The sequence below is a fragment of the Rhyacophila brunnea genome, unplaced genomic scaffold, assembly GCF_057557595.1.
Source record: "Rhyacophila brunnea isolate RB1 unplaced genomic scaffold, BYU_Rbru_1.0 scaffold_9, whole genome shotgun sequence".
NCBI lineage: Eukaryota > Metazoa > Arthropoda > Insecta > Trichoptera > Rhyacophilidae > Rhyacophila > Rhyacophila brunnea.
This window is the reverse complement of record NW_028233361.1, coordinates 7,620,239-7,644,183: the sequence shown is the minus strand read 5'-3', so window position 1 is coordinate 7,644,183 and position 23,945 is coordinate 7,620,239. Positions and strand designations below refer to the sequence as shown.

Here is a 23,945-nt window from a genome sequence, read left to right as displayed (position 1 = left end):
TATTTACTGTCAACAGTAAACCCATGCACGTGTAAACGGGGTATAAGGCCTGAGTGGCAACATTTTGCGGAGTGGGGCGTGCGGCGTGCATGGTAAACAACTGCACACAATATGCACGCCGCACGCCCCGCTCCACAAAACGTTCCCACTCAGACCTTATGCTAAGAAATGTGTAGATTTATGATCAAAAATAATTTATTATAATATGTACTTAACCTTACAATATGGGCAATATTATTATTTTATCAAGGCAAGAATTAATTGTCCTATTAGGACATGTCTTAATTTGAGCAATTTATATCAACTGGATATACGTACAATATGATAAGCTTTCTTCTTCAACTCATTTAAGTAAGGCGTTGACGAATCGTTACACTCTGGTGTGCATGCAGCTCTTCAGTCATAATGCGTGAAAATAAAACTAAGATATATCCAAATTTGCTAAAAAAAATGCCTCTAAATTTCATTATTTGAGGATAGCGGTTTTAAGCCTGAGGGAATCTTTTCTGTGAAGGTTTCTAGAATTTCTAAATAGTGTAACTATTCTACCGTTATTGACCTATAATTTTTTTCTCTATTTAATATTGATATGCACACTATTGAAATGAAATTGTTGTACTTAACCAAAGGGGTTACGGCAGCTTCAAATTTATATTTCTCGATATGTACTTCATATTAAAATTTGGAGAATAAAAAATGCAATCCGATTTCATAACACATTTGGGTTATTCTAAATCAGTGGTCTCCAAACTCAATAAGGATATGAGCTAATTTCAGAAATTGAAAATGTCTGGTGAGCTACTACTTATACATATTCTTCCTTCTTTATAATTTTTTATCATCGTCCTTTATCGTACCATACACAATATTATTATATTACTTAATATAAATTAGGACATCGGACTTCTAATAAAACATAAAATGCTTAGATACTTGAAAAATATCTTGAATACGTGTGCGTAAAAGTAAAAATAAATAGTGAAAAGAATGGCATTCACTTTCGTCACATTTTTTTCAATTCTTGGCGAGTACCTTGTCAATAATTATCAAGATGTACATCTGTGAGTCCACCTTCATAGTGGAAAACGTTGATTCACATAAGTAGTTAGTACAAAACAATGCCTTCATTTCATTTCGGAGTCAAATAATAAAATTTGTGAGGCAAATTTATAATTATGACAAAATATCCTACGCGAGCTACCGGTAGCTTGCGAGCGACTGTTTGGTGATCACTGTTCTAAATGATCTACCTACAGAACGTAGGCACGATTTTATCTTGCGGGTATTCTTCCTCTTTCACTCTTTACACTGATAATTATAACCAATCTCCAAAGTTGTACGCCATCATGTAAATATATATTATCTATATGGTACTTGAAAATAAGTATTTAAATTGTTGTGCCAATTATATTTGGCTCTTATGTGTCAAAAGCTTTCCAATCACGGATCTAGTTACCTACACAATTTGTAAAAACATACAATATTCATCTATTAACATCCTATGTAGGCAAGATTACAAGATAACTTCACTAACTTCTATAATAAAATAATACATAAATATCCATCCATTTCTTAAAAGTAAAATCTATACAATATCAAAAGTCTGTAGGTCGAACAACTTCTTGGCTGAAAAACCTTAACAAACTATTCGGTCACACCAGATAATACAGGACCAGATTGAGTAACTACAATGGGTTTGAGCAAGGAAAATTCCTTCTAGATTTGATTATTCTTCTTCTTTTCCTATCGCAGATTATACAACATCGAGGCTACTTTCACCCTTGATACAGCTGTTTTAAACAATCAGTGACATCCCTAATCAAAGTGCCGGTTTAAGGCAGACTTAAAATACCATCCACTTTCATTTTTATAGTCTCAAGTTGTATGCAATTTTGTTTGGGTGTCTATCGACCTATTCTATTACCAAGTTATCATCTACTAAGGATTAAAGCTTTTCCACGAAATATTTTTAACCGGTTCTATGCCTTCAGCGAGTTATCTCGCTCCATGAGGCCGTGATCGCACATACAAATTTTGCGAGTTATCTCGTTCGACTTTGAACTCAAATTACTAGCCACTGTCGATTGATTTGCATAGCCTAACAAATTAAACACACAGTGACATCTGTTTGAATAATTATGAAATACTAAGCTACAAATTATCAGTATTACAGCGATTATAGTAAGAACTTTGATCTACATACAACATGTGTCGTTAAATATCTGCGGCCTGTCAGATACTGACATAGTAATATCGCGAGGCATAGAAAAGGTTAAGTATGCGGAGATCTGAGGTATTGTGAAAATGTTTACTGTGTGATAAGCCGCTATTGGCTATTAGGTTGCACGTTTTACAATATAAAAAATAAGAATAATACGTTAGGTTACCAGGATTTTTAATGCTTCTATTATTTTTTAAACTTAGATGTCACCGTTTTTTTATGAATCATCTACTTCGTGGAAAACCGTCACTACTCTCAAATGTTTCTTTGTTTGCCGCCCTTTATAATGTGCTGGCTCTAAGAAACACATGACTTGCCTACTCCCACGGGACGTTACTGTAAACAATGGTTCTGTTCTTCAATTTTACCATACAGACGAGTTATCTAACCAGAAAACCTTTCCTCCACCAGTATTCCTATGCTCTTCTATTCTTCCTTGAATGATCAGTAGCAACCACCTGTTTTACATCCGATTATGCAAGATCTAAGCAATACAGAATACAGGTAATATTGTTGACATCTGATCACTGAGACTGACGGTCTGAAAGTTTTGGTGTAAATAGAAACTGTTTATGCATATCATTACTATTATGGCTATTGCTGGCTTATGTAATTACCTTTTTTTTGATCCTCTTTACACTCTGTCGCCATACGAGTCTATTTATTGAGATAGTTTGATCATTACATAATGTCTTTGAGAATTATCACATATTTTTCACAGGAAATATTCAGTGGAACTATAAAATACTAGCGTAACCATGGAATTATCAATTAACTGATGATATATTCTTGAAAATGAATCACTTTGGATACTGACATGAAGATCGATGCAGAAGGCTTTATTGGTATCGTTCATGTTTGAGGCCTTTAGGTGGGTGTGTCGATTCAATAGTGAACACTTCATAATTGACAACAGTGAAGTTGTAATCTCCCATGAGGCTGGCTGAACTCGCGCAATCTCCATCGTAAGAATGAGGCAGGTTGGAATAACTCTCCATGTTAGTGTTGCAATTGTGCGAAATCAACAGGTCTGCCCCTGCGCCAAATATGGGGCCACATCTAGAACAAATAGAATATCGATTTTTAATTACATTTGTATATATATTTTATGAAAGCTTCAGGAGAACAATATTTTACATATTTTCAAATATCTTTCAATGTGTGAAGTTTAAATCTTTCCTATCACAACAATAAGTGTTTAAATTTGCATTTTATTATTATGGTCGTGTTCTTATTATGTAATACGTTCTGTCAGCAGTCAATCCACACATGTGTAAAACAGGCTATTACGTATATTTTGTTACAGTGACTAGAGAAAAAACAATCAATAGGATCAAAAACAAAATGTAAGATTTCATAAAAGGAACAAAAGAGCATTAAGAGCAGTGTTGTCAACTATAGAACTGTCATAGATACAATATCAATAATATTTTGGGATGAAGGCCCTCCTCCGACGGAGCAACTCATACGGGTCATAAATAAAAAGGATTTCAAGTTATACACATTTATATTTTTTATAAAAATCGATGTTTTTTAAAATAGATATAAAAAATATTAAAACTATGAATTAGTCAAAAATCTCTTAGGCGATGCTTAAAAAACTTAATAAACTAAATTTTAATAATAAATATGACCATAAAATATATGTAATAATAAGATGCGGTCCGATTCAACCAGTTTATCTTTGACTTCAAATAAAAAATATTTTTCTTTTTAATGTTTTCAGATACATATTTATTAATTAATACAGTTTAAATTGTAAATTATCAAAAAAAATCTCAAATTGCAAGCTTTGTATTTTTCCGCAAGGTGCCTCTTTAAAAAAGGCTCAGTAAAGGCTTCACCTTAAGACTGTGTGTCTCATAATAATAACAGCTAAAATAATATTGATACAAAATAATAGTATAGCAGAATATGAGATTTAGATCAGGATTGAGATGGCAATGAGTACAATTGAATAATGAAACATCTCTTCTAAAATTGAGACACTCCATGGAGGGCGATCACGTCGTATATCGTAACCGTTTATGGTCTACGGAGTCAATGCCTGAACGTTAAAGGAACGGACAATAAAAAGACTGAAGGCTTTCGAGATGTATTTATACCGGCGTACCATGAAGACATCCTGAACTGATCGCATTACCAATGAGGAGGTTTTATGATGAGCCGATAAGAATGAGATAATAGATATTTATAACTTACTCTGGGTGATAACAGATGGCGTAAGGTTTCTTAACAATGTTGTACTTTGCGGGCGAATCAGAGTTGCCGTGCAGGGAGAAAAGGAATGCCTTATCGGAAGGAATGTAACCTCCTTTATGGCTAGTCTTGTGCCAAGCCACGTCGCTGAAACCGCCACACACATCTCCTCGACTACCCTATTAAAACAGAAGAAACACATTCAATATTAGACAATACTGAGATAATAATATATTGATATGTAGTCATTTTCTTTTCTTTTATAAGTATGGTTCTGATTAGATAAGCGACATTCATGTACGACTCATTAAAAACATACAAAGTCAGGAGTTGCCTATTAATTGGTTTAACACAATCTTCTACGCATATCCGTCATGACTAGGGATCCCGAACTATTTTCGATACTTATGAATCCCGGGATTGGTAAACATAATCTTGAAACTTTCGGGATTGATTTTTTTATCAATTTTTATGGAAAATAAAATAAAAACGAAAATATAACAGAAAAAATACTTTTAATAACATTTAACTACATTAGAAATAAACTGAGTTTGAATGAAGTTTGATTTATTACCCATGTGTTACCAATTCATTTTATTTTTTCAAATAAATTAATAAAAATGAGAAAGATTGGAAAGAAAACAATGTTTCGCACTTTTGTGATATTAATTTGAGAAATAGAATAAATAAATCAAGAAACATTTAGTTAGACGTTTCTACCAGAAAATGCTATTCTGGAGACCCACTGATCACAGGGGAATCACCGGATAATAAATAACCATTTTTTGCTGCCTTGCGCAATCGTAACAACATCAGAAAAAACTAAAAAAACTAACACTTCATGTTAGCTTGTATTTATTGTCAACACAATATGTTATTTTTTATTTTAATTGAACTTGTATTTGTATTTGTTATCTTTTCATAAATAAATATAACTGTTTTACTCTCACGTTATCATTTATATTACAATATTATTTACTCCATTACACCTATGTATTTCCAAGATTGAACGTGCACAATATTAACAATAAATGTCTTAAATAGTATAAATTATTTATTTATTAATTGTTGACCGATTTTATCAATGTTTTTTGTATATATAAAAATTTTATAAAAACTATCGAAAAAATGCCAATCCCGGGATCGTCAAATTGTAATCCCGAAATCCCGGGATCAAAAATTTGGCTCGGGATTGGATTCCCTAGTCATGACTGACTCATGATGGCATGGCTTAAAGGCTACATTTCCACTTAGCGAATGTCATTTGTAAACTTTTTTAACACAGGAGCGAGTCAGAGCGTTCTCTGTGAACACGTTCGAGGAGATATTCTATTGCCCGTGATTCGAATGAACTAATCAATCAGAACGAATGAAATTGACGCTATGACTTACGTTCGTATTTAAATGATTCAAACAGGCAAATTAAGAACTTTTGCACTATAATTATGATATCATGCTTATTAATTATTATTAGATAAATTACATGAACAGAAAATGAGTTACAGATTCACAACGACTGCTGTGAGCAATCGTCAATCATATAAAACTATCATGTGACAATTCAGATACCTATGTTGATGTTGCTGGTATTAAAAAATGTTATAAGAACTAAAATGTTTTTTTCCTCGCCTTGTTGTCTACTACATATTATTTATTTCGTTCTTTATAGACTTTATAGCGAGGCTAATACTACAAAGTTCTAAGTGTTCGTCCTTGAGAAAACAAACCCACGTATTCTAAGCTGCCTTATTGTTACTTTTGTTTCACCAAGGACAAACACTTGGAACCTTGTAATTCTCCACTCACAATACCATTGTCGTGTGAGAAGGAAGGGCTAGGCAAACATGTTTTAAAGAATATATGCAGACCATGAGAAAATGTTCGGTATTTAAATTTTTTTTCAAAATTTCAAATTTCATTTATTTATTTTGACATAAAGTGAACATTACAAATTAGTAATTTAAGACGTTCACAATATGACATTTAGAAACGAAGAAATATTATTAAAACAGTACTTATCTATTATATGAAAAAATAAATTGATCAGTTATAAAAGTGATATAAGTTATTAAACAGTAGAAAATTGTAAATACAAAAATTATAAATTAGATACAAGGCAGTACAAATGAGCTTAGCAGTCTTTAGCAGACCCTATTTTGAAAATTTATAAAACAATGCCCGCCTGTACTCATCCTTACGCAGGTGGAATATGTCAATATCCGAAGTGATTTGGTTGAACTAATGACATTAATATGGACGAATCATCTGGAAAAAAAATGACACTCACTTTTTTGTCGGGTCTGCCGAATGGCATAATCTGTTCTAACGCCATTACAATAAAGGTGATATTGCTATAAATTCCTGATGCTTTTTGTTGGGTCTGCCAAATGGTTCGGTTCGAACGGGTTCGCTCAAATGAACATTGACATTAGAAACACTGCTCTAACGCCATTAGAATAAAGGTCATATTGCTATAAATTCCCGATGCGTGATATCGCATAATGGAAATTGCGTGACGTCTACCTATACATGCGAATGCGCAAATTTACTTGCTAACTACTGTATTGAGTGCGTCGTCCATTAATAATGTCATTGGTTCTAAAGCCATTTACAATAAAGGTGATATTGCTATAAATTCCCGATGCGTGATATTGCATAATAGAAATTGCATGACGTCTACCTATACATGTGCGAATGTCGCTATGCGCGAATTTACTTGCTAGCTACTGTACTGAGTGCGTTGTCCATTAATAATGTCATTTGGGTTGAACGGAGTTATTGCCCTCCCAATTGGCATTACCAATGGCAGGTTAGTTCTGCACCTTAAGAGAACAAATAACTGATGCTCCCGATTTCTAAGAGACTTATCAGTGACACAGGTCAATATTACCAAGAATGGCAGAATTCTCATTGTCATCGCGTAAGTCGGAAAAAATACATGGCCACATATAAATATCATCTAGTGTTTAAGCTCCAGTATGTAAGCATACCTAAGAGGAAGCCAGTTGGATAAAGCCACGGATACATCCATACAACCTCAAATAAAGGAGTCTCAAAACTTTCTTTTGAACTCGCTCCACAATAACAAATATCGTAGAATTAACAAAAAGCTTGTTTTTAAAACACTTATAAAACTTAAAACGCAAATCAAACTAATTTACTACATTTTGTTTCTAATTATTATTGTGCATTATTCAAATAATCAATAACACCCAAGCAACAATTATAAAGCCAAACATCTGATCTTACGGTGGTAGTGTCATCGTAGCATTGGGTGGTCCATGTCAAAGCCTTTGGAGAGAGTCGTTGACTATTATAGTCAATGAATAATTGGACGAAGCATATTGAAAATAAAATGACACTCACTTTGTGTCGGGTCTGCCGGATGGCGAAATTCATATTTTAATATCGGTATCCTACGCTCAAATGAACATTCTGCTTGCAAGCGGTCTGGCGACACCGCTGGGTCTGCCCATACAAAATTTCTGACTGTCAGGTTTCGACTCCACCGTTATTATTGTGTTACAAAATGCCAATGTGCCTAGTTAAAAATTGTAAAAAAAATCTACTAAACACTCCAAGAAAGATGGGATATCACTTTTCATGTGTTAGTATTATTTATTATTTATAAAATGCCATTTTAAGATAATGTTTATTCAATGCAATTGAATGACAGAAACTATTGGACAGTCGCCTGTGATGCGCTGGGCTCACTTGCGTCTAATCTCCGAGAAGTCGTAAGTAACCGACGCAATGAGTCATGACACTAATACGCCATTACAATAAAGGTTGTATTACTATAAATTCTCGAAGCTTGTATCGCATAATGGAAATGGATACATCATATGGTCACGTGACATCTACCTATACATCTGTGAATGACTTTCATGCACAATTTCTCGTGCGCGCCGGTATGAAGTGAGTTGTCCATTTAATATGTCATTGATTATAATAGTCCAATTGAGTCGGATAAGAATAGAAATTTTTCTATTTCGCTCCGAATTAATATGATATTTTTACGATACAGACAATGGGACCAGACAGTCAATGTGTAAAACGTTGTTTTTTCTAGTTTGTGAAATAAGGATGTTGAAAAATGGATATAGCTAACCATAACAACAATCATTGTTGGCGCAACTCCATCGCAGTGTGCATGAAAGGCAGCAGCTGAAAATGCGTGAGATGACGCTCGGAAAACAAGCCGCCATGTCTGTTTGGGTACACCATACCTGAAAATATATAAAAAACCACAATATAATTAACAAAGCTACAAACCAAAAAGGTTGAAGAGTACTACAATCTAGCATTTGACAGTAAATCGAGAACATTGTTAGTATGGTTGAATTATCGGTACCTACCTACCTACCAAACTATAAAAAAAATTGTATTCTTCGCGTTTGCAACATTTTTTGTAAATAAAAAGGAAAATCATGGCTGGTCATTGATACCTTGCATTGGTTTTCGTAATGTTACTTACGATTTTATGTGATGTGTGAATAATAGTGCCTGTACATGTGCTTAGATTTACTGGCACCAATAATGTGTAAATTAAAATATCACGATAATATCTGTTTACTAGTAATAGTGCACAGGTTTGGCACGACCGTTCTACTGCACATGCGCATACGTAATGCAAATTCCAACTATCGGGTGAAATTTCAGAAGCTTCTAAACTTTTTCGATCCATGCATGCAATCTTGCAACTTGTACGATAATACATGTTTACACATGTGTTTTCTTGTTATGGCCACGATAATACGTACTATCAGCAGTAAATCCATGCATGTGTAAATGAGATATAATGTTAATTCATTGTATAAGAAATAGGTACTTCCTTTAGATTTTAAGACCAATGCAAGACAGGCACAAGTTTGCTACCAATGAATCTGCAATATGACATGACTTACAGTTAACTTAATCATTACTAGGTAACCTTTTTTTTATTCTGCTGTGAATGGCAAAAAAAATGTGAAATTTACAGACAAACATGCAAAAGTTGCTATACATATTTCCAGGAAAATTTATACAGTTCATCGAAAATAGCGAAATGATGTTATTTTATTAAAGTGCGCATTTTGTATGATGTGGACTGTCGAAATTACATTTCATTTTATATCAATCTTTGCAGTAGTGTGCGTTGAGTTATGAACAAAATGATTGTGTATGTGCATTGGTTTAGTTACTTTATAGTTATATTTTTATCCCCTGAACAATACGGTTTTGTGTACATAGCGGGTGTAAAAATATTTAATACTAACCAGTTATTAAGAATGCTTTGTAGAGGACTTCTCTCATGTTGCAAAATGACAGAACCGGGATATAGATGCAATGATAACCTGTAACAAATTATTTAGATTTATTATTTTCGGTATTATAGATAGATATTGTGTAGGTATTCGCAATTTAAAATATCAATGTTTCATAGTGAATAATGATGATTATTTGAGAAAATATTAACCTTGGTTGCAGTCTTTTATCATGATCGGTGTGTGGATTACGGGCTCTGGTTCCCGGAGGTGGTGGCCCTCCTCCGGCCCCGCGCAGGGCAGCTCTTCGGTAACGCTCCAAAGACACTTCCATCGCCACTGCTCCAGTCGGTTCTACCTCTTCAGCAAACACTTGACTATCTAAAAAATACATTTTATTTAGAAACATACTTCCATTAATAATAATTTCATTTTGATCCAGTTCATCAGGCGTATTATGGTATAATTACATATTTCAGTATACTCATTGTATTTAACCGGTTCTATGCCTTTAGCGAGTTTTCTCGCTTTATGAGGCTGTGATCAACAGGCCGCACATACAAATTTCGCGAGTTATCTCGTCTAACTTTAAAGTCAAATTACTAGCCACGCAGTAACAAACTGGCAAAGAATACATTTGGGCATGTGGATAGTATCTTCAAAAGTGACCTCTCATTGTGTCTAAAGCGTAAACTATTCAACCAATGTCTGACTGCTACATATTATACATGTGACACATGTATCATTAATATACAGGAAATCCAAAAATTATGAGTTATGTATGGAAAGGTGGATGTTGGGCATAACACAGAAATAACAACAAGAGTAGGTATTGTGATAGAGGTTACCAGCACATGATATGACAATGAGTCTGACATGCCACTCGGCAAGTGTATAATCACTGAACAAATGCAGCCCTAATTGGATCGATTAACTAATAAGCTTCCGCAGAAGTACTTAACAGTGAAGATCTATGGAACGAGAAAAGTGGAAGGAGATATAAGAATATTGAAAAAATATTTTTATGCCGTACCAATCAAAAGTAGACGAACATGGGCCATCAGGGGAGCAAGATGCTGGCAGACTCTTGCTCTTTCTTCTTCGGCCCAGTGAGCTGTCGGTTGAGTGACGCCAGCTTGATGCTTTGCCCATCCAAGAGCGCCCCGCCACACATCTTCTTCTTCCAAACACAACTGAAAGAGATATACATGCATGTAGTTCGAAACTCAAAGTATTTGACTAATTAACATTTTCGGAACTGTTGAATTGGTAACAACTTTAAAAATAAATATAATTAAAATAAATATCTTTATTTTTCGTGTTGACAGCGCTAAATATATTGTTTGTATATTCAATGAAAATGGTGGCCTGTAGTTGACAATATTGCTTTGATTACCTACATACTTGCTGTAGTGTATGATATTTTTCATATAAATGATAATGAAAAGATAATGTTCATTGCAAAAACGCTCTTTGAGATTTCTAGCATCAATGCAAGGCGTTTTAATGTCAGTGCAGCTTTATATCAGCCTTTCATATAATATACAGGTTCCTTTTTCATAGAAGTTTTATAAATTGTAGCAATGAGAGAAATGCCATTTTTAACCCATTCACTGGTACAAGACGTCTGTGTTTGGTCAGAAGAATAGATGCAGAAATATGTTGATGGCCTAATGTTAATATCCCATAAGTGACTTTTTACAAATTGTGTAGGAAGCTAAAAAAAGGTAAATATTTAATATCCCATATCTGAATGTTAAGGAGAGACTGAGAAGGGTTTGCGATGTAATAGAGTTCATTAAAAACCTAAAATGGAGATGGACTGGAACACAGCTCAGAGAAGAGACAATCGTTGGACAAATTTAGTCATCCAGTGGTATCCAAGAGGTAAAAAACGTCCGCAAGGTAGACCTAAAAGCCGCTGGATCAATGAAATGATAAAAATCTACGGAATCTACGGAGCAACGCACAGGACCGAGAGAAGTGGAAACAGCTTGAAGACGCTTACATCTAGCAGTGGATAGATTCAGGCTGATGATGATGATCTGACTGTTAATAGTTCACACTCTTGTTGTAACTGCATAGCATGCCATTAGCCCATAACGTAAAAAGTGGTAAAGCTAAGCACATAACGCCTGATATAATGATAACATCCAATAAAATGTGACATATTATATATAAAGATAAACATCCAAATTTGTTATATTACTTACGGTTTTACCTTTTAAATAATTCGAAAGTGACATTTTGAAGCTGAATTCAACACATGTCATGCAACACGCTTGACAGCTTAGAGGCAAGATACGGGCTATTACAGGCATATTCCTGGAATGTTCAGATAGAGGAAATTACTAAAATGGCTGTATCATTTTTGTTAAAATAACTACAGAGATGGGAATTTCGCAGTCGATGGGCAGTATTTTTGTTGTTTTTAGTAGGTACATCAAAGTTATTTTCGTCATATAGGTCAGATATGGGGTATTGACATTAGACCATCAATGTATAGTTGTGGGGTACTGGCACAGTAAAGTTTACTGGTAAAAAATCTCTATACTTCATAGCTATGCTCTCATAGGTATGTATCTTCCGAGTTTTTATTATTTTATTAGTAATTAGATTGTACTACAGTGGATCAAAGAGCATGTCAAGCGAATATCATCTACAAGTATAACCTCCAACTTAACCTTCCCTTGACGATACTAATAAATTCTGTCTGTTCCGGTGATGTCACTTTCAGCTACCGTATGAGTCAGTGGCGCACCCAGGATTTAATATTGGGGGGGCCCAAGGAGGAGAATGTAAATTAGTCCCATAGGCTCTTTTCCTTCTTCACAGCCTAATTTCTCGTTTATCGATCTTTTGTCTATTGCAATCGGTGTACCTATACAATGGTCCCCACATCCAGAAACGGGCCCTCAGGCTAGGATATTTAGCGGGCCCCCTACCTACCGCTAAGATTAAAAGCAGTGTGAAACACTACATTAACGTTTTTCAAATTGTGTTTTAGTTCAAATTAAAACTTAATTATACAATTAAATTACTTATACAGTGAATTATTGGCGATTTTTAATACATCTACTTTAATAATGGAGCTGTCGAGTATCGACACATAATAATCAAAAAATATATAGCACAATTATATAAGTAATTGAAAGTGTTCGACTTTTTTACTATTAAAGCTAATTTATGATGTGTGTTTATCTCACTTATCTGGTCAACCCGACTAGCCGGGCCCCCCCACAGCCCGGGCCCCCAGGCTAGAGCCCTGTCAGCCCTCCCCAGCAATGACCTACTCCGGAATTCGGGTGGACACCGAGAATTTTTTGACAGTTCCATTAGGGATTGGTTTTCTAAAAAAACCTGACATTAGTGTATCGAAATTGCTGTGTTAGAAATTAAGATCTAAGAAATTTTTCTAAAAAGGGTGCCGGAGAATTATTACAAATCATTTTTTTGCCGTGTTTTTATTTTTCTAAGCCCAAAGGTATAGTTTATTGGCTTTCAATTTCAATGTTTAAAATCATCCTGATAATTTTCATGTTTGGGGGGTGCCATAAGATCCTGCAGGTAGATTGTTTATGAAGAAATGTCAATGTCTTCTAAAATTTTCACTATCTTAAAATAATATTCATATCGCATATTTTGAAAAAAATGTATTAGGCTCGCATAGAACGCTGCAGGTAGATTCTTTTTAAAAAAATGGCAATGTCTTCTAAAATTTTCAACTATCTTAAAATAATATTCATATCGCATATTTTGAAAAAAATGTATCAGGCTCGCATAGAACCCTGCAGGTAGATTGTTTTTAAAAAAATTGCAATGTCTTCTAAAATTTTCACCTATCTTAAAATAATATTCATATCGCATATTTTGAAAAAAAAGTATCAGGCTCGCATATAACCCTGCAGGTAGATTGTTTTTAAAAAAATGGCAATGTCTTCTAAAATTTTCACCTATCTTAAAATAATATTCATATCGCATATTTTGAAAAAAATGTATCAGGCTCGCATAAGATCCTGCAGGTAGATTGTTTATGAAGAAATGACAATGCATTCTACAATTTTCACCTATTTATTACTACGCTAAAATTAATATTGATATTCCATATTTAAAAAAAATGTATTAGGCTTTCATAATATAGATAAGGTAGATTGTTTGTGAACGAAATATAAAACCATCATAATGTTCTATTTTTCAAATATTATCGGTGCACTGGAAAAAAAGTATTAGGCACTCATAAACTTATGTAGGTATATATTGCTTTATAATCAAATAAAGACAATTCGTTTTTATTATTGTTTAATAGTTACCATGGTAATTTCTTTTAGAATTTTCGCATTCTTACTAAATTTAAATAATGAATAAAGATATTTTCATACTAGGCGAATGTATTAGGTTCTTATAAAATCCCTGTATAGTGTAGGTAGTAGATGATGGTTTATGAAATACAAAAGTAGGTGTCATGATACTATTTACTTTAGTCTACATTCTTATAAAAGCACTGGAAAATGTCTAGGCACTCATACAACCCAGGCGATGCTTTTTTTTGAAGTTATACTTATATTGGCGCGTTTAGGAAAACAGATCAGAGTGTATTTTTTGCGTGTGACCAGCCGCGATGTAACACATAATTTTTATAATTTATAATGCATTCTGGTTGCGTAATACTTTGAAATATAGATAGTTCGATGAACCAAAGAAACACTTTTATTTATTTTGTGAACCTGATTCTAAATCACCACACCAGAGCTAGCCGAAGAATCTAGGTTATTACAAGTTTTGTTTTTGTTTAGACGCCAAAGAAGAATAACTTAAGTACACACACCGATTTATGCAATATTTTTGTTTGTTTGAAACTAAATACTGTAATCTAAGCTCAAATTTTGTGGTGTGAATACGCAAAATAGATGCGATATGGTTGTCTGTTAATTTTGATCTTAAGTTTGATTTATTAATGCTCATTGTAGAAAATGTTTTTTCACAAATATAGGTACTTCCAAATAAAGAAGCGTTTTTAACTATATTTGGATATACCTCAAGTAAAAGTCCTTTGTATAATTCAATTAAAATCTTATCATGATATAGATACATACTACGAAACGGCCACAGGGTCGCCCTAAAAGCCGCTGGATTGACGAACTGGTAAAGTTCGGCGGAAATACGTGGCAGCGAAAGACACAGGACCGAGAGAGTTGGAAGAAGCTTGGGGAGGCCTTCATCTAGCAGTGGATTGACCCCGGCCGATGATGATACATAGTTCATATCACAGAATAGATTAATAAATATCATTCCGATAGTCTATTCCCCAATACATTACATTTTGAAGCAGGTTTTTGAATGTGTGAGTGTCCTACGAAAATGAACCAAACATTATAGACATGCAATAGTGTGTGATGCAACCTTCAATACACCAATATTGAATGAGCGTCAATGCATACACCGAGAGCAGTTGTCAGTATTTGACGTGTGACATTCTTGACACGTCGTGTTTAATTTTATCACATATTCTTCCACACTCGCGATCGGTTGCCTGTTACTCCACACCAGCACCGTCTTTAGATTAATAAAGCCTGAGCATATCTTTTTGCACAAGCAACGAGCGGTCCACTGTTTAGTTGTCAAAATCAGATCCCAGATTGCTTGACATATTGATTCGCCCTTTCTCGTTTCAAATTGAATTATACAAACATCTCAAATCAAAATATATTAACTATCAGTGTTATTTATAAATAATATACATTCCTGTAATTCATCACCAGGTCAAAGTCAGACTAGTATTTCACACAAAAACCGTTGGTAATATCGATTTCCAAAAAATATGTAGCATTGATCTATGCATTACATTTGTAAAAGGTGTGTTAATTCTAGTGTATTATTTATCATGTAACTTATCTATTCAAATCAAACCATTCCCTGTGTGAACACGACAGACGCGTCAGTATGAGCACTCTATAGAACAATGACAGGTCATCCATAGATAACAACGAGAGGGGCGGAAAAAGTAGGACCAGTCGTTGTTAATGTATCGGCTTTCTAATTTAGTCGCAAATGTCCACACTCAGAGTTCCCTGATAGAGTATATGCTTCATAACTTTGCACTCCAGCTCTAGGATGAAAATGATTTAAAATATTCTAAAAATTTTTTTTTTACATGTATTGTTTGTCTATTTATTTATTAGTAAATAATATATTATATTAATACAAGTAAATATCATTTGATCTAATTTTATGCGAGGTAATTACGCAAAGAGGCTTATCAGTATAGTAAAGAGTGCAAAAAAGTGCAAAGTTATAAAACGTTTACTCTGGCAACCCTTCGATATGCAGTATTAACTAAATTAGCCGTGCAATTTTAGAATATTAATGGAAGGGGTTGCATTATTTTATTCTGCTTTAGGGCGGCACTTTACCTAAAGACGTCACTGTGTCTATGTGCTTGGTCAAACGGAATCTTTGATGGAATCTACTATTGTTATTGAATATATATACAATTATAGTTGATTACAGTGGCGCACCCAGGATTTATTATTGGGGGGGGGCCGAAGGAGGAGAATGGAAATTAGTCCCATAGGCTCTTTTTCTTCTTCATATAAATATTTTTACATAATTTCACAATACACGGCGATATATTTGTACAGTTTCTCCTAGTTTCTATTAAATTGGAGGCATAGTGGCGGTAACCGTTGAGCGTGTCATCAGCGACTGGCGGATTGGAAGTGAACAGCGACCATGCTGAACATGTGAACCTAGTATGCTGAAACATTACTTAAATAATATCGGCTGTGCTACCCGCTTGGTCTAGAGCAGTGTTTCCCAAAGTGTGGTACGCATACCCCCTGGGGTACGGGAAGAGTTTGGTGGGGGTACGCACTGCACCGGGTTATGGCTACGCCTGGTGCAACAAGCATTAATACAACATCCATGCTTGAAGGTTTATCGCATGCGGAAGAAGTGCAATTGTTGGAATTATTAGCTTCAGACGGATTCTTGCAAAATAAATATAAGGAGTGTACTTAAACATCATTTAGGTTGCAAATGCAACATGTGTATCCAGTTTTAACAGAGAAATTCCTGAAATACATTTCCTTTTTCAACTTCATATATGTGAAATTGCTTTTTCAGCATTTGTAGACATTAAGTCAAAAAAAGGAACAGCCTTAGGGTGTGGAACGGCATCTCAGATTAAAATTAATAACCAGGGATCCAAATTATGATGATCTGTCGTTTTAACATAAATAATTTCATCCTTCTCATGGTTTATAATGAATGTTATTTTTTATAATATAACTTTTATTTATATTTTATTATGAATGAATTTTATTTTTCGTTTATTATTATTTTGTTTATGTACTACAAAAGGAATATATTTTGATTGTTATTAAAGTACTTATATGCATTTTTCTTTGACGAGGAGTACTCAGTGTTACGAAAATTATAGAAGGGGTACACAAAGTTTGGGTAATACTAGTCTAGAGAGCTACAATATTTATGTCGAATTCCACCGAAAAAAATATTCTTTTGATTTACACCACCACCGTAGTGGGTGTAGTCGTTCTTTTCGCCGAATGTTTATCGCAGATTTTTGGTTTTTTAATATTGAGGTTTCAACATATTAATTAAAAATGGACAAAAAAAGTATTATTGCTTTTAAATTATACACAACCTACTCAATACAACACAGCCTAATATCTCGTTTATCGGTCTTTTGTCTATTGCACTCGGTGTACCTACACCATGGCCCCCACATCCTGAAACGGGCCCTCAGGCTAGGGCAGTGGTCGGCAAACTGCGGCTTTTTGGCCCCTTGAGTGCGGCTCTGCCACAGATGCTCTCTGCCATATTTGACATGGCTACAAAGAAGACGCAAAGAAAATGGAAGAGGATAACCGTAAATGTAATGTTGAATAGACCGAGACTTCGCGTTTATTCAAAGCTTAAATGGCTTACCGACCTTTATTTATATGTTGGGAAAAATTAGCGCATTCAAATTTAGAGAGATACTACAACTAAAAACTCGTAATTTTGCGCTAAATATTCTGTCGATGATGCAAGGAAGAAAGCAGCTGAGGAGAAGAGTCAAGAAAAATAAAGTTCTGTATTTAATTAGGTACTGAATAAAATCTTTCAACAATGTTAATATTGCAAGTTTTGTGGTTAGTAAAAAGATTTCCAAGAGAGGAAATCAAGAATAAATATTGAGAAATCGATTTATTGATGAGAACCTGGAATCGTGCTTAAAATTAAATCAACAACATACGAACCTGACTTATCCACATCCATTATTCACATTAAGTTTGTCAGTCATTGTTATGATTCAATTTTATGGATACCTGACATACAATTTAATTTTATAAGATCATTCTTACGTATGATATTCAGTTTTATTCAGTGTACCTACCTATAATTTAATTAGGACTTAAAACTTGGCCTAAAGTTTATTAAGTAAATTAGCAGTGTACCTACTTACTACCTACGCATATAATTTCAGTTTAAGAAATTTGGCTCTCAAAAGAAATCTCAATCGCTGTACTGTTGATATTTGGCTCTATTGACTAATGAGTTTGCCGACCACTAGGCTAGGATATTTGACGGGCCCCCTATCCACCGCTTAGATTAAAGACAGTGTAAAACACTACATTAACATTTTTTAAATTGTGTTTTACTTCAAATTGAGGGTACTTATACAGTGAATTATTGGCGATTTTCAATACATCTACTTTAATAATGGAGCTGTCGAGTATCGACACATAATAATCTGAAAATATATTGGACAATTATATAATTTAAAATGTTGTGATGATGTGTGTTTATCTCACTTATCTGGTCAACCCGATACGCCGGCCCCCCACAGCCCGGGCCCCCAGGCTAGAGCCCTGTCAACCCTCCCCAGCCATCACCTATATCACTCCAGGATTCGGGTGGACACCGAGAATTTCATTAGGGAACGGGTTTCTAAAAAAACCTGACATCAGTGTTTCGAAATTTTTGTGTTAGAAATTAAAATCTAAGAAATTTTACTAAAAAGGGTGCTGGAGAATTACAAATCATTTTTTGCCGTGTTGTTTGTCTAAGCCCAAGGTATAGTTTATTGGCTTTCGATTTCAATGTGTAAAATCATTCTGATGATTTTCATATTTTGGGGGGGGCCAAGGCCCCCTGGCCCCCCCCCCTGGGTGCGCTACTGGTATGAGTATAGACTAATATACTTTCGCACGAGATTGACAATATTACAATAGATAAAAAAGAAATGCTTATAACAGCAACATAGATAAATATAACAATGTTTCATCATCATTTACCATTTGTTTTATCTATAAAATGATCGAAACGGCATCAAAGTTAATTACAATCATGACTATAGTTCTATACATTCTTACTACCTACAAGAAGGCTGGTCATAATACTGTCTTGATCGCACCACTTACTTTCATATCTCTTTCTCTCAATTGAGTAGGTGTCTCTTTTTCACTTATACTTTTAGATCTATCTCTTTTGTTCGCAATGGGATACGAAGCTCTGTTTACAATGTGTATTTATCAGTGACGAAGGCTCCATAGTAGGTGATTATTTGAAGCCTACCTTCTAAGAAAAATAGATAGAAAGTATTTAAATTTAAATACTTAAATAAAAAAATGTGCGGGAACCAATGGAATATATCGTCAGAATAATAAGTAATATTAAAAAATATATATAAATGACAGCCATCTATCGTCAGAATAATGTAGAATAAATAAATAATAAGTGACAAACCAGCGCCTCTAGCAAGTATTGAATTTGAGCTTATTGTATGAACTGAGTCTCAAGGGCATCAGGGCAGTCTGCTTTTATTCATACGAATCATATAAAGGTAGAATATTTTTTAAAAATAATTAATAATTTTATCTCGTGATTATTATTTATAATTTAATTCAGTCGTAGAACATATTATAAGTATATTATTTTTTTGTTTAGTTTGTCATATCGGGCTGTTGATAATATTTACCGATGATATATTTTTAGGCGTATGTTACGTGTAGGTATAGGAAAATACATAATGTATGTATATTCATTGCTAAATTCTATATCGTCAGTGAGCTATTGAAATTTTATCGATTTAGTGTGACGTTGACAGTAGTGTGTACCTATTCATCAGTAGTAATATCGTATTATTGTCTTATTTCCCGTGAGTATACCTGACGAGTGTGCTCTTTTTCTTTGATCACCAAAGCCTACCTCTTTCCAAAAGTCACCCTTCGCCACTGGCATTTATAATTTATAACAGGTAATTTATATATGACAGACATCTAACAATTATATTTACTGGTCAATGCTATCGATTTTGAATATAATAACATTTTAATTAGATGGAATATTGATGATTCTAGAAATAGCTAAAATATTAAGATGACAAAGTGTATATTAACTGAAATATTTGCAGTTTATTGGGCTGGCTAAACTAAGCTGACATTACAATAACAGGAATGTTAAATAAGAAAAATGTTTACAGTCAAAATATCACATTACATTACCTACTCTGAGCTTATGCCGGCTCTTACATCTAATCTCGCCTCGTCTGCCGCACAGCCATATATTAAACCTTCTAGGAACGTCATTTTGATGTTGCATATGAAGACCGCGCACACCTAACTACAGTCGCGCGTAATCTCTCGAAACGTATATATATATTTGGACGCGGCAACCAGCGGGCCGGTATAGGAATGATCAATTAGTAGGTGTGCACATGCGTTCTGGCATCTTCGACTCACAGTCCGAGACGCATAGGATTTGTTGATAGCAGCGCTAGATATTTTTCTCAAACTAAAAAATCGCATTCGAGCAATCTGCGGAGCTCCGTTTGGCAACATGCGTTTTGTGAATGCAGACGAGACGAGTTTTGATGTGCGATCCGGCTTAGTATTATACCGACCGTGAATACTTTAAAGAAGGATATAATTTAAAGCTCAGACAAAATTGAAGACGTTTTTATAAAAACAATATTAGTCAGTCTATTTTTACAGAGGATAGAACATATAGATACACATATATATATTATGTAAATATGTCCTGACAGCAAATTTTATTGTAGCTTCTTTGATTCACTACAAGATGGCACTATTCTATAAAAAAATATTGTATACAAGTCTTGATTATAAATCAGAAAAAAACTACATACATTAATACTTACGTAGTCTGAAGATATCAACTTTATTACAGCATCTTTAGGCAGATTCAGGAAAGCGTTTGTCTTCATACATTCCGAAGCATTTTCTCCAATGTACGATATACATTTCTCCATAAATGTGACAGCACTCTTGCAACCTGGAGTGGAAATATTTACTTTAAATCCCACATGTACTTATCAAATAATATTGAATATTTAGAATCACACATGCATGTCGTAAGTCGGTGTGCAAACTGAGAGCTATGCAGTAACCATACATCTTGCAACATTATTTATTTATTTATTTGAAAAAGACACGTTGAGTTCATAACAAATTATTAATTCAGGACGTTCACAACATGACATTTAGAATAAAAATTACAAGTAATCAGTTCGGAAAATCAGAAAAAACAAAGTGGAGGAAAAAAAGAAAGCAAAAATTATTTTTATACAAAAGAAATAAAATTTAAAAAAACAACAATGATTCAAAAAGTACAAATTAAACAATAAAATAGAATTTAAAAAACAGAATATATAATGGATCGCCAAAAATATCTACATCTCTAGGGAGTGCATTGACCAACCGCACAGCCCTCACTATTGGTGCCTGGTGAGCCTGACATGAGGAAACAGCTTTCACCCAAAATAGGTCATGGCGACCACGCATGTAATTGACGGGTGCGTAAAAATTTAAATTTTCTAAAATGTCGGGATTGAAAATGATACCACGTGAGAGCAGGGAAAAATGCTTTAAGAGCAGAAGTGACCTACGAGCTTCAAAAGAATGAAAGGCGAGCATGCCTTGAAGAAAGTTAGTCGGAAAAGACTCGTTTGAGAAGGTGTCAAAAGGAATGTATGTATCTAATGGAGATTTTCCCACGTTATTTGATGCAATAATGAATGATAGATACTGTTATTTGGTACTTCTTCTATTCCATAGATAGAGTAAGAGATTAAATTTTAATTAAGAAAAAGTGGATTGACCGCTTTAATGACATTGCTAAGCATTGGCTAGCACGACTATACCTAATAAATTTATAGCTCAGTGTGTAATTTTCAGACGGTACACCTGTTGTACACTAATTGGCCATTCGATATAATTAGCATGTTATTTAAATAGTAATTAAATGCTCCGCGGTGAACAAGTTGGAAAATGTGTCATTATGATGGTACTTCTTTCTGATAGGGAATCCTGCCAAAAATCTTGTCTAAGACTCACGCAAGTTCCACTCTGTCATAATTGCCATTTTTCTATGTAACAATGATTTTTCAAATAATCTTTTCGGAGTTTGTATAAAAATTAGTAGGTCATTCATTAAGTACTAGCGCGTAGCAATTAATGTTATAATTAAATAGGGTAATTAACTGGTTAGCAATTAACGAGTTAATATTTAAACTCTATCTCTATAGAAGGTTTTCTTCAACATCTTTGAATAGGTAGGTACTACAGTTCATTACAAATGCTTCACAAAAATAGTATCATATTCATTTGCATGAAATTATATAAAAATTGAACTTAGTTGATATTTGTAGAGTGTGACAACTGTGCAATTAATAGGTACATAAGAACTAACGGTACTATTCGGTTATCAGGAATACAACGGAAAACACATATTGAAAATACCCGATATACTGGATTATTTGTTAGTTTAGGTTAGGTTAGGTTAACCTAACAAATAATCCAGTTTATCGGCTATTTTCAAAATGTGTTTTCCGCTGTATTCCTGATAACCGAACAGTACCGAACTAACTTTAAATTACCATTTTCACCCATAAACGGTGGACATGCGCCACCTCACAGTGGGTAAGACATTTTCACAAAGAATAGTTGTTCGCCACTCACTTAACCCATTAGGTCTTTGCTCTTTCCTCTGGATCAAATCAGCCCCTTAGGGTCGAATAAAGGTATCTCATTTTCATAAAGAAGATATCAAGTCTCTTTCTCATTTACTGTAATGTTATTTATGTCCATTACCATACGTAACTCAAAATTGCTAAAAATGGAGATGTTTCTTTGACACTATATAAAATATGTAGTCATCTTAGATTATACTAATGGAGTGATGACTGGCTGTATTTTAATCCTTTTCACGCGGACGGTACACCTGTTGTACACTAATTAATTGGCCATTCGATATAAGTAGCATGTTATTTAAATGCGGTAATTAAATGGTAATTAAAAGCTCCGCAGTCAACAACTTTTAAGCATTAATTTCAGTATTTTCAGGTAAAAAGAATACCACCATTGTCTTCATAAATGATTATTTCTGCGAGAGTCGACTTACTTTGGCCGGCAAGTGATTCAGTGGTGCATGAATAGATACCATATCTGATACAGTTATCTGGTGGTTAGCAGGAATACATGGCAATCAACAATAAATTACTGTAAGGATCCAAGGTGAGGCTTTCATCCAGTAGTGGATACTCCAGCTAATAATGACGACATTAGATCATATTTGTTATCCGTCATTAACCTTTTCTATGCCTCACGATATTACTATGGCAGTATCTAACAGGCCGCGGATTTTAAACGACAAACATTGAATATAGAGCGAAGTTCTTACTGATACACCCCTGTTACAGGCGGGCTTCTCCCGGTGTAAAATAATCATTTAGTAGTCATAAGTCGAAACGTAACCCTGACCTCTAGAAACGGCTTCATAAAACATCTAATCTGATTCCTTGCTCAACTACGTAATTTTTTTTATTCATAAGTAAAGGCCTTCGTCCGGTGTGTGAAAATCACATATTGGGCGGAGGTGTAATTAAGATAAATTTAATTTAATTTAAAAAGTATAAATGATGATGGATGAAAGAGATAATTTTAAGATTAAATATAAGTACATATTCAAATATAATAAATTTTGCCGTGCTTGCCGGCAACGTTCAAATTTCCACGCGCCTGCGCCGGGGTGGTCCTCGTGATTCGTCAAATCAAAAACATCACGCGATAAAATTTGGGCAATCACGAGAGTCCTTTTTGCTGGACGGCGTGGGTACGCGAAATTTGAAAAAGAGAAAAGAGTTAGTGAGCGTCCCTTTTCCAACATGTACGGACCTGCGAAACTTATTGTTAAAACAAAATATGTAAACGTGTAAAGAAAATGTAAAATATAAGATAATACTAAGTTACGCACGA

At 34.2% G+C, this 23,945-nt stretch overlaps 1 protein-coding gene across 1 annotated transcript in view; it reads right to left on the bottom strand.

Moving 5' to 3' along the window:
* Window positions 1-1,029: 1,029 nt before the first annotated feature.
* Window positions 1,030-23,945, bottom strand: part of LOC147063227 (uncharacterized) — a 103,857-nt gene continuing 80,941 nt past the window's right edge. The window contains exons 4-10 of the mRNA XM_085959756.1: window positions 20,831-20,964; window positions 10,700-10,859; window positions 9,879-10,047; window positions 9,679-9,756; window positions 8,532-8,649; window positions 4,424-4,599; window positions 1,030-3,280 (exon numbers count right to left, since the gene is read on the bottom strand). Coding sequence (XP_085815882.1) covers window positions 3,061-3,280; window positions 4,424-4,599; window positions 8,532-8,649; window positions 9,679-9,756; window positions 9,879-10,047; window positions 10,700-10,859; window positions 20,831-20,964 — 1,055 coding nt within the window. The 3' untranslated portion in view covers window positions 1,030-3,060. The remainder of the gene's footprint in view (window positions 3,281-4,423; window positions 4,600-8,531; window positions 8,650-9,678; window positions 9,757-9,878; window positions 10,048-10,699; window positions 10,860-20,830; window positions 20,965-23,945) is intronic.